Source organism: Amblyomma americanum, chromosome 5 (assembly GCF_052857255.1).
Source record: "Amblyomma americanum isolate KBUSLIRL-KWMA chromosome 5, ASM5285725v1, whole genome shotgun sequence".
Classification (NCBI taxonomy): Eukaryota; Metazoa; Arthropoda; class Arachnida; order Ixodida; family Ixodidae; genus Amblyomma; species Amblyomma americanum.
In genome coordinates, this window is record NC_135501.1 from 202,977,778 (window position 1) to 202,994,457 (window position 16,680).

The window sequence follows — 16,680 nt, forward strand, 5'->3', positions numbered from 1 at the left end:
CCATGCCAGCCAATGATCGGGGGTACCTGGCCGAAATATTCTTGAGCTGGAAAACTAGTAACCCATACTACTAAGCTAGTAAAACAAGTCGCCTAAAACCAATGGCTGTGCTCAGGGGGGGAGGGGGGGGGGGAGCATTAATGATTTAAATTATGCGACTCCATAGGAGACCGTCGAGCCGTATCCGGGCGTTGTGTCGCTTTCATACTCTGAGACAGCAGTTTCCATAGCAAGAGATCATGGGCCCCCCTTTATCGCACAAGAGTGGTACTGACTGCGTTCTTATCTGCGTGATATTTCGGACCTGACTGGTAGTAGCAACTTGCGCCAGCCATCGGCAGGGAGTTGAAATATCAGCCATCAAATGCAAGGGCGTCTATGGAAGCAGTTTACACTATGAGTGTCTATGAGAGCGGCTTTGCTGACGCTCCGTAACAGGCAATCATTGATAAAGTGTCCCCCTTGGGGGTGATTTTTACAATCTTGGCCCTCCCTGACATCCTAAGCGTCTCATTCATCGGCTGCGAATACCAGTGCACTGCAACGTTTACCGAAAAACTGTGGCCCTCGCCTCATCATCCTGCGAATCATCTCTCATGTTCACGACAGCCGCTTCAGACCTACTGGGGTAATTTGATCACGTGTCGCATTCAGCAGCCAAATTGGCTTCTTTTTCCGTCAAAGTAATTGGAAGGCCGAGATAAAATTTTTTTTGCTTCAGCTTTCAGATGATCAGACCTCACCGCAAATAAATTCATGCAATATAAGTTTGCCAAGCAATGGCCACCAAAGGCCTATACGTACCAAGTTGCTCGGTTCGCACAATGCGAGCGGCAAACGCAGAAACGTTTCGGATGTTCGGCTCGTAGAGCTTGACCTTTTCGGCGTAGGAACGTGCCTGCCTCAGCTGGCCGCCAAGCTTCATGAAGTTGTCTTCCATCCGTTTCTCGTCGTCTCGGTTGATTGCAATCTGCGTAAATGCGTCGGAACACCAGCAAGTTGCATATTTCCATCTCAAAAATATGCACTGGCTTAACTCGGATAACCATGGATTCAGCCAAAAGCAAGGACGCTTGCTAAGCATCTGAGACTCGTCCATAGCAGCTCCACTACACGATCGCGACAGCCGTTCCATATATATATCCACACGACCACGTGGCTATAGCGTCAATGAGTTCATTGGTAATTCTCATCTTAACATTCATATGTCCCTGGCAGTCCCAGTACCACTTTTTGAGCAATGGTACAGCGGTTAAGGAAATACGCCACTGCCCTGCGATGGCAGTTGCTGCCACCGGTGTTTCTTGTACGGCACAAGTTACTCTTTTCGAGCAACAAAATTAGGTCGAGACTGGTGATCGAACGTGGGATTATCGGCTCTCCGATACAACCAGCCTACAAAGTCACGCACCTGGAATATCGGTGAAATGTTTAGGGAAATCTCCGAAGATGGAGTGAATTTGTAATAAGGGAGTAATTACTCATCGGCATCCACCCGAAAGCAGTCCCGGACCAGGACGAATTTTTCTTCAAATACGAAGTTTCTTAGAAATATGTATAGCTTTTCTTTGTAGCCGTATGGCTGCGTTCGGGTGGATGCCAATGAGTAATTACTCGCTTATTACAAATTCACTCCATCTTCGGGTATTCCTTTAAACGTTTGACTGCACTGTTCCCACTTCGAATTATTGATCAATTCGCTCTCGCCCTGCCATAAGCTTGCCGTCCCGGTTAGCTCAGTTCGTATAGCCACTGCTCCGCTTGCGGTGGTCCCGGGTTCCAACCCCGCAGCGGGATGAATATTTCTTGAACTGCGAAACTTCTCAAAAAGCTGCATAGCTTTCCTATGTAGCAGTTTCGCTGCTTCGGGTGGATGCCACTGAGTAATTAGTCTTTTATTACTTGCACGATATTGCAAAATATGGCTATGAACAAACTGAACAAACTGAAGAGACTAGCCTGCATTTAGAAAAATGGTCGGTAGACTGTCTACAGACTCCTTATAGACCTTTCTTTTTATAGATATATTTTGCCTATTCATAGACTAAAGACTGTTTATAGACAAAGAACTGAAAGCGTATGGCCATGAATCTACGGATTGTCTATAGGAATTGTCATGCCTATAGACTGTTCTCTAGGGTTTGTCTATAGAGATTCTATAGACCATACACAGAATCTTTTTGTAAGAGTGGATTTCAGATGCGTACCATAATATTGCTTTTAAACCTGTCCAGCGCTCGCGCTGAACATTCAAGACTGGCATAGAAAAACTAATGGGCCGCGTATTTGGCGATAAATAGCAGAAAGCTACCAGCGTCAAGAGGAGTAATCTGCGGATATATTGAATTTTATGGTGTAATCTTCATTAACAGCGTTAAGTAACATAAAAAGCTCTGCTCTAACACGGATAAGGCAGATGCAAAAACAGATAAAGTAGATAACGTTAAGAGAGGTATATGGCGAACAAACAGAGACGGCAACTGTGCTGCAAGACTACGACGTAAGTGCTTTAGCGGGTCCTGCCAACGCCATGCTGAAAACGCTATGTGGTCAGCGAAGGCATGAAAGTCGTCGTGAATAATGAATCAGCTAGTAACAAGACCCGCCGCGGTGGCTCAGTGGTTAGGGCGCTCGACTACTGATCCGGAGTTCCCGGGTTCGAACCCGACCACGGCGGCTGCCTTTTTTTTGGAGGAAAAACGCTAAGGGGCCCGTGTGCTGTGCGATGTCGGTGCACGTTAAAGATCCCCAGCTGGTCGAAATTATTAAGGAGCCCTCCACTACTGCACCTCCTCTTCTTTTCTTCTTTCACTCCCTCTATCCCTTCCCTTACGGCGCGGTTCGGGTGTCCAACGATATGAGACAGCTACTGTGCCATTTCCTTTCCCTAAAAACCAATTATTATTATTATTATTATTAGTAACAAGAGAGTATATCTGCTAGTAACAAGAGCACAATGCAACCTTAAACTTTGAAAGTTGTGCACCTATCATTTCCTTTATGCCCTCTCTTGTGCTTTCGCAAAGCAGGTGCACACATAATGCACAGCAGTATCTTCATCTTCAAAACAGCAAGTCGGTGAAACTCATGTCTGGCTATGTTGAGCAAGGTCAAGTAGGGCGATAAATGGTTACCTTTAATTTATCAGGAAAGACGTGCGATGTCACGTCCAATTTCAGTAACAGTAGGGACATCGCGCCTAAGTGACCATCGTCCACACTTTTATCATCGCGTTCATTCGCCTGTCGAATCTTTCCTCGAGAGCAAGCGATGCCGGTGGAGTTCCGGACACGGCGGCGTCTTCCCACTACCGCACGAGAACACATGCCGATCGTCGGAATGAAAGCCTGGGTGAAGGGTGGCAGGCCGGCAATAGACGGGCATCGCGAAACTGAGAAGCCAAGCGATGGCCGCGTAAAGGAAGGTTGGAAGCAAAGCCAGGCACCCACCGCACACCTCAGGGGCTTATCACGGGAGATAGTTTCTATAGATGGCCTGGACTTACCAAGAGCCACGGACTAAGTTCTCATTACGTCGCCTTCCCCTTTTTTAAACTTATGCCTCATGGCGCGCTTACCAAGAGCCACGGACTAAGTTCTCATTACGTCGCCTTCCCCTTTTTTAAACTTATGCCTCATGGCGCGTTTTTCGAATAAAAAAAAGTATAAAAGTTCTAAAAAAGTACACAAGATCGAAACCGCCACGCTTCGCGAATGCGCAGACGTGAATGCTCAGTAACCTTGGCCGGATACCGATTATTTCCTCCGGCTTTTGGTGGCAGACCTTACACAAATAGTCTACGGACAGTCTATAACTTTCTTACAGACTATGGCCTTCTAATAGATACTTCTTTGTCTATTCAGAGCCTAAAGACTGTGCATAGACAATATCTACTAAAAGTGTATTGCCATAAATCTATAGATTGTCCACATACTATCTAAAGGATTTGTATTGTCTATAGACTGTTTTATAGTGCTTGTTTATATTGAGTCGATAGAATTTATAGATAGAAGTTTAAGGGCAGGTGTACACAGCCTAAAGAAATTTTTGCAGGGTAGCGCTTTGAGAAGTGTGGCAGCCACGAGCTCGCGTGTTACCTTTCGTATTCAACAATACTGTACAAGGCGCACAAAGTTTGCTGCAGCCAGCACGACCACAGTGCCACTGCGTGTGCATGAAGCAGCACTAATTCCATGAAGTAACGGCATCCCGCACCTAGGCTTGCCGCCCGTGCAGTCCACATAGACTTAAAAATTTCTAAAGAAAAACTTAGTCGAATCGGCCATTGTTCCGATCCAGCTGTTCTTCTTCTTCTTCTTCTTCTTCTCCTCAAGTAATATGGCACATACCTACGTGGGGGGGATTGGCCAAGGTATAGGGTAGAATGCCAATGAAGCATTTGCGCGGGGAAGGAAACGTCAGAAGACTGAATCAAGATAAAAAAAAATTGGGAAAAATAAAATGAATTCAAGAGGTATGAGTCATCCGGAATAGAATCAATCTAGCCTTTTTTTGGACATGCGAAAGAATTTTGTGTATAGCTAACAAGATAATCGATTAGTTGCACTTATGTAATCGTGAAGGTAGCCGCATACACTGCTTAACGGGAATCCCTTGGCACTCGCACCGAACGATAGAAGAACTGTAAGAGACAGAGGCAGTCCTAGTCTCGAAAGAGGAACCTCCAGATATTGCTTTCTCTGAACCGCGAACCGCCGGCAAGAGAGGAGAAAATGATCGATTGATTCAACTTGTCCACATGATACACAATGGTTTGTCGCAGCGAACCCGCACCTGCATAAGTACAAGTTTAAGTGAGGGATTCTACATCGCAGGAGCGTCATGGACACTTCACAAAGCCTTGACTTACACCACCGGATATTCCATGGGTACTTTAGGTGATGAAAGTCCACGGTATTCAGCAACGGATCGCTCAAAGTGGCTGAAATATGTTGGAACCGCTGGAAACGTGAAGCTGCTAACATAATGAGGTGAGGGACGGGATATATTACAGGTGCGCTGAGAGCTGACCTTGCCAATAAATCAGCCACCTCGTTAAAATAGACGCCTGAATGCCCAGGTACCCAGACCAAACGGATCTCGCGCACTGTGCTCGGAACAAAAAACCTAAGTGAACGAGTCAAGAATGATTTTTCCGAATTTTGGAGAGAGACAATAACTGAAAGGCAGTCTGTGAGAATAAGAACCCGTGCGACATGTCTGGGAATTTTGAGAAGAGCCAAACCAATGGCCAAAAACTCTGCGAAGAATATAGGAGTATAATCAGGGATACGAACGGAGTAGCTCCAATCTAGATCCTGCGAATATATGCCAATCGCCGCCTTCTCACAGCTGCCGGAGGCATCAGTGGAGAGAACAGTATGATGTGGAAAATTCTGTAGGTGTTCAGAAAGAAGACCATTTAGGGTATGTGCGGGCATATGCTTCGCATGGGACGGGAAAATAAAGTCGTAATAGAAGACGGGATCAGCCTGCGTGTCAGCAACTCGTTGCAAGGAGATCAGATCAACCTGAAGCGGAGCTAACAGATTCTGCGTGAACCTAACTTGCGGAAGCTGATAACGTGGCCAGTGATTAGTCAAAAAAAGGTGTGGTTGGGATACAAAAATTGGAATACTAACGCCTGGGGCCGGGTCAAAAGACTTGAGGAAAGTACGCACTGTTAGAAGTTGGAAGCGGGAATAGAGGTTGGGGATACGCGCTTCCAGATAAAGGACAGCGTTGGAAGCTGATTTTGGGAGCCCGAGGCATAGCCGTAGGGCACGTCTTTCCAGTAAGGCTAATGGCTGCAGCTTGTAGTTCGCGCTACCAGAGAACAAGGGGCAACCAAATTCCAGAATCGGTCTCATATAAGCCTTATAGAGCAACAGTAGCGTGTCACGACGCATGCCAAACTTTTTATTGCCAACTGGGGTCAAACGGCCCAGTGCACGTTCCCCATTAATAACATTAGTCTTAATATGGTGTCGCCAGTCCAAATTTTGGTCATAAGTAACACCTAGGTATTTAACCGACTCCACCTGCGGAATTGGAATGGAGCGGTAGGCTAGCGAGATGTACATAGGAGCGTCGGGTGGAAATACCAGCACGCCGCATTTGCTGACATTAAGTGATAAATTTATTTGGTCCAGCCAGATTTCAAGAGCATTCAGATATGCCTGCAAATACCCGTAGAGCACATGAATATCATTTGCTGATGCGAAAAAAGCTATATCATCTGCGTATACATAAACTGTAACGTTAGGATGAATGGGGATGTCCCGAACCAATATGTTGAAAAGCAGCGGAGAAAGAACAGAGCCTTGCGGCACACCTCTTGATTGACCATAGGTATTAGAACAAAAAGATCCGTCTGTACAGAAGAAAAATCTATCTTTTAGAAATTCACAAATCCAGGCGTAGAGGTAATGCGGTGGTTGTAGTTGAGCAAGCTTGTTAATGAGGACTGTGTGCTCCACGCTGTCAGGCCTTCGCAACGTCAAGCGTCACCAAGGCCGAAACTTCTCTCTGGCGCATTGAGAGTCGTATTCGGCTCTCGAGATCCACATGCGCGGACCATATGGAACAACCGCGACGAAAGCCAATCTGTGCGGGGCTGAGGCCGTTAATATGATGAACATGCTTTGTGAGGCGACTGTGTACTACTCTTTCTATTAGCTTTACTAAATTTGAGGTTAAAGCAATCGGCCGAATATTGTCTAATTGAAATCCATTGTCTGCATTTTTTAAAAGTAAAATTATTTTCGCAATTTTCCAACTGTGAGGAATCCAAGAGGTTTCCAATGACGCATTTACAATATCTAGAAGGTGAGTTGGAAAGTCGTGAGCTAAAATCTTTAACATGCCCACAGTAATCCCGTCAGATCCCGGAGCAGCAGAGTGCATCGAGGAAACAATTTGCAGGAGCTCCGACACGTCGACCTCAGGATAGTCCGAGCTGGGGGTGAGAGTGTGCAAAGGTTCTGCTTTCTGTGCCTGGAAACGTAAGGCCAGCCCCTGCGCGATGCGTTCAAGGTTTTGCTTAGCCTCCTGCGGAGACATTACCATTGACCATATGCGATTGGAGGCCGGAGAGCTGTTATTCTGCGCCATGAATCTATAGAGAGCCTTCTTATTCTGGGGTTTTGAGAGATACGTGTTTAAATTTTGATTATAATCCTCTTTTGCCTTTTTAACAGTTCTTTTGAAACATGCAGAGAAGAACTTATAATTTATCCAATTAGCTGGGCTCTGATTATAGGAAAGGCTTTTCCAGGCTGCTTTTCTACGACGATAAGCTTTCTCACACTCCTCCGTCCACCAAGGAGACGGCTGTCTGGCAGGAGCAGTAGTGCACACCGAGAATACAGAACTCTCAGCAGCATCTTGCAGAAAGGTAATTGTCCGCTGAGCTCTTTGTGCTCGACCTGAGCTAACTATGGAGGGGAGTGAGGCAGATATCAATTTTTTGTACATAATGTGGTTTAGAAATTTCATGGTTGCACCACCTTTTCTGATAGGCGAGGATATAATAGAAAAGGTTATTGGAAAGTGGTCACTAGATGTACCTGATTCTTCAGTTGACCATGCAGATACGCCAACCCCACGAGATGCTAATGTTAAATCTATGATTGAACGGGATCCTCCACGCATAAAGGTTACTGCTCCGGAATTACAGCAGCGCACTGCATTCATTGACATCCAGGACCACAGAAGCTGGCCGCAGGAGTCAGAGCGACTATCCCAGGCACTGTGGTGCGAATTAAAATCTCCTGCGATGACTGTGCTGTTTGCGCCGCTCAGTAAGGTGTCCAAACAGTGTGTCCTGTGAACACCGATTGGGAAGTAGACGTTAGCAATAGTGACTTTGGCGCACTGTGGAAGGGAGATTTCAACCGCCAACAACTCACAGTCAGGACGCATAACTGTCTGCGAGATTGATGCCCGGTGACATATTTTCGTAGAGATCATAGTTATTAACCCACCACCCCTGCCATTAACGCGATCTACCCTGAAAACACGAAATTTTTTAAATGTGAATGATTTAAGTGGAGAGAGCCACGTTTCTTGTAAAATCACAATATCTGGATTATGTTTATGAAGAAGTAATTCAAGATCCGGTAAAGAAGAAAGTACGGAGCGACAATTCCACTGCATAACTTTTAGACCCGCCATGATTATCGACTGGTTAAAGAGGCATCAACAGCCTCCTTCAGCACATCAGTCTGGGGAATTAATTTGGGGGGTCCTTTCTTTGCTTTGACTTGCGGAACAGCTGACTTCGAGGGTGAGGAAGAAGCTCGACGCTTCTGGGAAGTGGTGAGCATTTCAACGTCCATGCTACAAGGATCTACGTGAGCGACACTGTCAGGAGCGCTGTTGGCAGGCGGTACTTGGGGCACGGTAGGAGGCGACATGGAATGACTCTTACTAGCAGCACTCGGGAGTGATGCCGGCGTAGCCGCCGAAACATGTGATTCAGTAGGCAGAGATTGGCCAGCAACAAGTTGAGATAGAGCCTCGGTGAAACTGCCCAGCATTCGCTCGACCACCACAGAAAGAGCCTGTTCTACTGAGGACACTATTGAAGTAGTCAAACTTGACGGTATATCAGCAACAGAGCTTCGCGCACGGCTGGCATAAGTATTATCCCTTCGATCCAGAAGTGCATAAGCATCTGCTCTCGAACATCGTTTCGCTTGAATGATATCGAGCAGGTTTTGTTCGTCGGCTCGTTTCGAGCAGTTGACATCATCAGCTGAGTGGTTGCCCTTGCATAGGCAACACTGGAGCTGATCAGAGGCGCAGCTGTCATCTGAATGCCCTTCTCCACAAACCCGGCAGCGGGTCGCCGACTTACACGCTTTACCACTGTGACCGAAACGCCAACAGTTGTTGCACTGAAGAGGACGGGGCTGCAGAGGGTCCACACGATACACTATCGGCCAAACCTTGAGTTCAGAAGGACAGGAGGAACCAGCAAACGTAGTGATAACTGACTCTGTCGCAACACGCACACCATTGAATTCTCTACTGCACCGGTAGACAGAAAGAACCCCCACACCTGCATCCTGAAACTCCTTCAGTATATCCTGCGGGGAAGATGCTGGGTCCACGCCACGAACAATACCTTTGGAACATGCGAGCTGTTCCGGGATGAAGGCTTTAACCGCTAAGGACAAATATTTTGCACTGGAGCAGGTCTGTGACACAATCAATGTCAGCGGACCTGCAAACAATGCCTCTCCGGCCGAACGGTCGCACCTCAGAGATCTGAAGGTAGTGGGTAGTGAGAGATCTTAGCTCCTGCTGAAGGACCTTGGGGCTTTTCATCTTGATCGTTCCCTCACCGATCGGCACGAGAGCCACAGGGATGATGTCAATTCCATTTTTACGAAAATTTTCTAGCGGCAAGCTTTGGGTGGGCAAGCTGGCAAACCAGGTTGCCGTCCCTCCACCCGGGGAGGTCAGCGACATACCTGAGCCAAACGCACCCTCAAATGCACATTAACCTGGCCTACAGACCTAGCCGGAGACCTGGCCAAATCCCCCACACAGAACGGCCTCACCAGAGATGACCACGTAGGCACCACCAGGACACCACAGTTGAGCTCGAAGCCAAGCACCAGCAAGAACACGTCAGCACCGTCCAACACTTCCCTGCAGTTGTTCACTATCCCTGTCGTGTCCGCACTGCTGATTTCTTTTTTTTCCTTCCAATACCGACTTCATTGAACGGAGCAAACTCCCCGAGTATCGACCGCCCACCTGTACTTTCTCAATAGAGTTACGAAGCTTCGAATAACCATGCGGGCATGACCGAGCGCGAGTTTCTGAACGTTAGCACAAAAATGCCCCATCTAAGGCCGTGGCCTTAAAAAATAAACTGCGCATTTCGCAGCTCCGCTCTGTTTTGAGCTTACTGTCGACTGAAGTTTTCTTACTAATTATTTAGTGGCCACTATAGAACTGACATAACTATTATCATATCTTTCTCTTCTGGATACGCTGCTCGTCAAAGGCATAATCTAATTACCTAGTTTTTTCTTTGCGTACCAACTTTTCATTCTTCCCCAGCACAATGCTCTCAGAAACAATGACGTATTTGCACTAAAGTTAAATAATTTTATCATGTTTAAGACGACACTATCTATATATTATTTGCTAGTTTGCTTCTTTTCTGTAACCGCGATTGTGATGATTTAACTTTTTATTTATTTTTTGTTGAGCCCAGCTGCGACTTGTTTGTTTATTGTGCTTTCTATTGTACAACCAGTGCTTAGTGAATTTTTTCTTTACAAGCCATTGTTCTAAATCATGCTTGCATCACCCTGTTATAATAGCCGTGCGGTGATAGCAGTATAAACAGATAAATAAATAAATATATAAATTATAAGTCTCCAGTTTTTATCTGAGTACTGTGCGTAGCGTCACAGTCGGCTAATTTTCAGGCTGAGGACAAATTCTAAGGTCCTAGTTCCTGGCATAAAACAAGATGGGAGTTCCAAAAGTGGCACAATTAAACAAATGCGTTGTAAGTTCTCAACGTGTCATACTTCCAAAACCGGATGGCGGGGCCGGACTTCCATCCAATTCACTTTAAATGACACGAAGGTGTGGAGACCGTACACCAGGGAGAGCTTCGTCATCTGGTCCCAGACCTTGAAATTCTGGGCAGTGCGCATAGTTGAGAAGTCGAGGTTGAGCCCCCGCAAAAATGACTTCAGCGATGCTACCTGCATGCGAGAGGAAAAAAAAACGGCAGTGGCCCTTTAACTTGGCTACCCTGGAATTCAGGGAAAGAAAGCATGCTTGCTAAGCGTCTGAGGCTCGTCCATGGCAGCTCCGCTACACGCTCGCGACAGCCGTTCTTTATATACCAACACGACCACATGGCTATGACGTGTATCACACTGTATTACGACACCCCCACCGGATGCAATCAAGTGGCTTCACATCACCCCATCGGATGTTTTTAAGGTCAAAGGGCAACACAAAGGTCACCCAATGTCAAAGATCAGAGCTCAACTCAAGGTCAGAGGTTGAAGGTCACCTAAAGGTAATGGGTCAAAGTCAGGGGTCAGTGCTTCGACACCATAACTGTACCACATATGGTCATACATGGCTAACGTGGTTGGGCTGAAGGTCGTCGAAGGTCTTTTTCCGGCCTTCGCGACGACTGCTTTACTTAGCGCAGTGAAGCTTTTGTCTTTAGAAAATGAACTAAAATTGCGGTTACCAAAGTGTAATAGGACATTAAGCGACAGCTGTTAACGTAATTATATTTCAAAACATATTGAAGTCCACAATACAAGAGCGAATTCATATCTCTGTAGGTATAGAGAGGTAACTTTCGTTTTCAACATCTACTCGTTCCTCGACCGGCGCTTCTGCCCAGTTCACCGCTCCCCCTTAACTCCTCCCACTTGCCTCCGGGTGGTTCCCGTAGTAAACACCTTCCGGTTACACACTCCTACGATCTTGTCAAAGCTTCACACTGGTTCCCATGGCAACCACCTGCTGGCTATGCGGACTACCAGAACTACACCAACCCATAACTCCCATACATCAACCCATAAAAACGAGTGAGGGAAGCCCCTCCCCGTTTCCAGGGAAGAGGAACGAGAGGGAATTAGGGCTTTACCGTTTTACCTTTCACGTTTCACCTCAATCGAAATGAGACCGTCGATGTAGGGTTCGAACCCGGGTGCTCCGGCTCAGTAGAAGAAGGATGTAACAGCCGTATAGGATTTAAATTCCAAACCGCGAGGATTTTTCACGCAGTCGTGAAGTGCCTGTACACGCGCCCAGCAGTACACGCCATTGGAAGGCGTCAATATCACGTGACTGAAGGAGCGGTGAGCCGAAGTAATAATAATAATAATAATTAGTTTTTTGGGGAAAGGAAATGGCGCAGTATCTGTCTCATATATCGTTCGACACCTGAACCACGCCGTAAGGGAATGCGTAAAGGAGGGAGTTAAAGAAGAAAGGAAGAAAGAGGGGCCGTAGTGGAGGGCTCCGGAATAATTTCGACCACCTGGGGATCTTTAACGTGCACTGACATTGCACAGCACACGGGCGCCTTAGCGTTTGTCCTCCATAAAAACGTAGCCGCCGCGGTTGGGTTCGAACCCGGAAAATCCGGATCAGTAGTCGCGATCCGAAAAAGCGGCGAGCAGTTTAGTGCAGGAGGAAAGGATGGTTCCTTTCAGCGGGGAGAGTTGAAACAAGTGTATGACATGGCTTTTAAATTCAAAAATGAGATTATTTGTGGATCTGCTGAACTGCATGTGGAACTCAACTCGTTGGTAAGTATGCAGCTGGTGTGCACATAAGCAGCTGTACTGTGCTAAACGTGTTAGCGAAATTCAGCATGCGATAGGATCGGCGGTCGCGATGCCTGGGCAGTTGGCAGTGTTGCTTGTTTGCGTTGGCTGGCTTTCGCGTTCTTGCTAACCCATATATATATATATATATATATATATATATATATATATATATATATATAGTGGGCTCAACGGACCCTACGTTCGAAAGGACTCCTGAAGAGCATGCACCGACTGACCTGGTCATCATGCCATCGCCAAGGCTCACCCAAGAAACAACGCCCTACGTGCATCAAGCCCGTCAGCGTATCAGCTTGGTGACATCATCAGATAGGGACCATTTCAGGCATAAATACTGGACGCTCTTGCAAGATTCCTTCAGTGGGCTTGGTGACACCGGTTACAGAAGGATGCTGATCCCGATTCTTTTTGCCCAGAATGCCTGCCGGGCGCACTTCGCCGTGGGATCAACGGACCCTCCGTTCGAAAGGACTCCTGAAGAGCATGCGCCGACTTACCTGGTCATCATGCCATCGCTACGGCTCACCCAAGAAACAACGCCCTACGTGCATCAAGCCTGTCAGCGTATCAGCTTGGTGACATCATCAGATAGGGACCACTTCAGGCATAAATACTGGACGCTCTTGCAAGATTCCTTCAGTGGGCTTGGTGACACCGGTTACAGAAGGATGCTGATCCCGATTCTTTTTGCCCAGGTTGGTGACAAGTATCTAACTTCTTCTATTAGAGATGATACTTTCATATTGACGGTGTTGCCAAGCCCACAGTGTTTGTTTGGTCTATTAAGTGACTGTTTACATGTGATCAGGTTATTGCTACTAACATCCGGAGACATAGAGCTAAATCCTGGTCCTACTTCTGATTCAGAGTCTGAGACACAGTTAAACAACCAATTACTTAAGAAAATTTTGAAAGAGCAAACAGACTAATAAGACTCTGGTTTCGCTGACTAATAATCTGAAACAGGTAGAATCGACAGTCGAGAATATTCAAACCAGGATCCGGAAGGGCCGTGAGAGACTAGCCAATGACGGTAGGCCTTGCGGGTGAGTAACTCCCGATCCGCCTTGCGCGCGAAAGTCGATTTTTTTTTCAGCGGGCTTTCCGCGGAGCAATAGCAGACGCATCCCTCACCATGGCAGATATGCAAGAATTTAATCAAATGCTCATTAATGAAGTTCAGAAGTAAAGGGTGTTGTGGGTATGTCCTACACGCACTATAAGTCGCAAGAGCGCAGGAATGTCGCCTGGCGCCTCATCGCAGCGTCCCTCGGGCGCACTTTTCTGCGTCACGTGACTTTGTGTAGTCGACTAAAAATAAAATTATTACCTAAATATATTTTTAAAATTTTTATTGTGTTTTATCTTGTATAATGCCTTAAGAGCGTTGTTATACGCGTTAATTAACTCAAAATTACTGAACGCTGAAGCTGCCACGATCGAGCAACACGCCGAGTCCCGTCGCTTCGTGCGGTTTGCGCCAGCAGCAGCGATGGGCGACGGCGGCGTCATCGCGCGACGTATCGCGAAGGAGTATCGCCTCATTCGGTTACCGCTTAAATAATAGCCCAACTGCTGAATGTATGTTGACCATCATTGGTCTTAAGTCTTAGTTCTCCTTCGGCATATCTGTGCCTAATCCCAGTACTGCAGAAAGTACAATGATATTCTCGAAACAAAAAATGAAGTGCTCCGTTTTTCAGCTCAATCAAGGCTGCGAGCACATCGTAGGAGAGATGATGTTAACACTACCAAAACACACATTACACAAATGTGTGGGGCAATAGGGCGCTAAACATCGCGTATTCCAAATTTTACGAAGCGAAAGTTCAAAGCTACGAATAGTCCTACTGTCGCCTTAAAGAAAGTTGTAATAACTAAGCAGTTCTTAAAGAAATTTTAAATTCACCTAAACAATATTTTGTGATATGGTTTCGTCTAATGTCGCGCCAGGTCTTCTTCGTAATTTATGCCTTCGAAACGTTTGCGTCAAACTGTGCTAAGACGCGACCATCAAGCAACAAAAAAAATTGGCTATACCAAACACAACATGAGAAGACACAGCAAGTGCACAATTTTTGCCACAAGGCTTAGATAATTTAGTAAGCTGCGGAGAAATAAAATCATCATAGCTGCACCATGGTCAGGTAATAAGCAAACAGCCTGACCAGAGAGGTCTAATAATCAGTCCGACATCTCGAGGGTCGTCAGCAGCTCTAAAAAATTTGGGGACCTTAACTAGATTCTTAGCAAAAATTCGATACACTTTAGGTAGCCTGTTATGATGCTTAGAGTGTCTAAAGTTAGTAGTAAGATTTTTCCGCAAGAACTCCGGGAGCAATCGGTTCCATTTTGGTTATATGGTGTGCATGAGGCACGACCTTCCAGAATGTTCGAGTACCGTCCATTGGAGTGTCGTGTAGGCCTCTACTAATTCGATCCACTATTCCGCCCTAGTCCACCCAATAATCCCCACTAGCCCACTTTAAATCTTTTTCTGCAATGGGCAAACTTCCAAGGGTCCTTTGGAGTTTTGGAGGAGAGCCAACTTCGAATTTTTGAAGGTTCACCTGCAAGGGTGGGCAGGTTGCTCACAATCCGTTGGTCAGGTTGCCACCAGCTATTGTGGCAGGTTTTGATGACGTCAAAAATTCAGTTGACTCGTCTCGACCATTCAGGATGACATGAGGGCGGTTTTTGCGACGTTTCGACCAATCACAGAATTTCGTTGCGGAGAGAACGGAACTTCATGACAACAATGTAAAAGCCTTCGCATTAAAACTGCAGTATTGTTCAAATCTTTAGCTCCGCTTGGGTTCCCACTATTCCCACTACACTATTCCCACTGCGAGTAACTGATCAGTTGGCTCTTGGTCTGTTATATGCTAGCCGTATCCGTGAGCTCAGTTGGCAGAGCGACTGCTCCGGTGAAGCGGTGGACCCGGGTTAGAGCCCTGGACCAGGACGAATTGTCTGTAACTTACGAAGTTCCAGTGGAAGCTGCTTAGCTTTCCTCTGTAGTCGTGCGGCTGTGCTTGAGTGGATGCCAGTGAGTATTTTGCTCCCGTATTATAAAACGGGAGTACGCTTAGCTCAGCGCATTGAGGTTGTTGACAATGCAGCGCTCAGTTCGAACCTCGGAATCGCTCTCGCTGGATCCGAGGCGGACACAGGCCTGGAACATGGCAGCCGATTTCTCCGTCGCACTTTGTCCCGTGGCACGGATTCCAGTGGTGTTGAGGAGCATTTCTTGGATGCCTCTGCGCGTGTGCTCTTGGAGCTGACAGAGGGACACCAGTAAAGAGGGAAACATCAGCGACGCCATTTCAGACTTGGAGAGGAGAACATTTGACTTAATTACACAAAATTCGAATTAAAGGCAAGCTTTTCAATTAGTTTCTTGCCGACCGGACTGATGTACCACTTTGGATCAACACGAGGTTTGATTTTGGCGAATTTGAATTCAGAAGAATACAGAGACACTCTTAGTTTATACTATATGGCGATAGTTGCGCTATACCACCTTAAAAATTGATCTCCATCACGTTGACACCAATTATCTAGCTTTCGAGCTAAGTGGCTAGAATATACCTGCCTCCTAACTGCTATGTTTAGAACACTGTAAAGCGTTGTATTTAACTCATCGGCAACTTGGGGGGGGGGGGGGGGGGTACTGCTGCACTAGGACAACGACGAACATTGGCTGAATTTATTTCGCATACCCTCAATCGCGGAAACATAACAGAGAGGAATGAGCTAAAGAGATCGAAATGCGACATAAAAATGGCAAGATAAACAGTGCCAAAAACGCAAAATAAGAATAGGTAGCGTGATAATCTAAGTCCAATAAAAATATATTGAAAAAATTGGCAGTTGCTTAGCTTGGCTAACACGAATTCAGCGAAAAGCAAGGGCGCTTCCCAAGCATCTCAGGCACGTTCATGGTAGCCTCACTGCATGCTCGCGACAGCTGTTCTATATACACCCACACGACCACTTGGCCATGACGTGTACCGCATGGTATTACGACACCCCTACCAGGCAGTAATCACGTGGCTTCACATCACCCCATCGTATGTTCTTAGGTCAAAGGAGAAACCAAATGTCATATGTCAAGACAACTCAAGGTCTGAAGTGAAAAGCTTAAAAGTTATAGGTCCAGGTCAGTTGTGACGGGTTCGACACCATAACTGTACGACATATGTTCATACGCGGCTAACGTGAACACCAACCAACTAGCCTAGCATAGCGCGCTTCTAACGGCTAATGTGCTTGGGCGGAAGGTCGTTCAAGATCATTCTCCGGCCTACGCGACGACTGTTTTACCTAG

At 46.5% G+C, this 16,680-nt stretch overlaps 1 protein-coding gene across 1 annotated transcript in view; it reads right to left on the reverse strand.

The window, feature by feature from the left end:
- LOC144134531 (neprilysin-3-like) overlaps window positions 1–10,671 on the reverse strand; it is a 40,042-nt gene extending 29,371 nt beyond the window's left edge. Inside the window, exons 1-2 of the mRNA XM_077667439.1 lie at window positions 10,557–10,671; window positions 805–970 (exon numbers count right to left, since the gene is read on the reverse strand). Coding sequence (XP_077523565.1) covers window positions 805–970; window positions 10,557–10,649 — 259 coding nt within the window. The 5' untranslated portion in view covers window positions 10,650–10,671. The remainder of the gene's footprint in view (window positions 1–804; window positions 971–10,556) is intronic.
- Window positions 10,672–16,680: the final 6,009 nt, after the last annotated feature.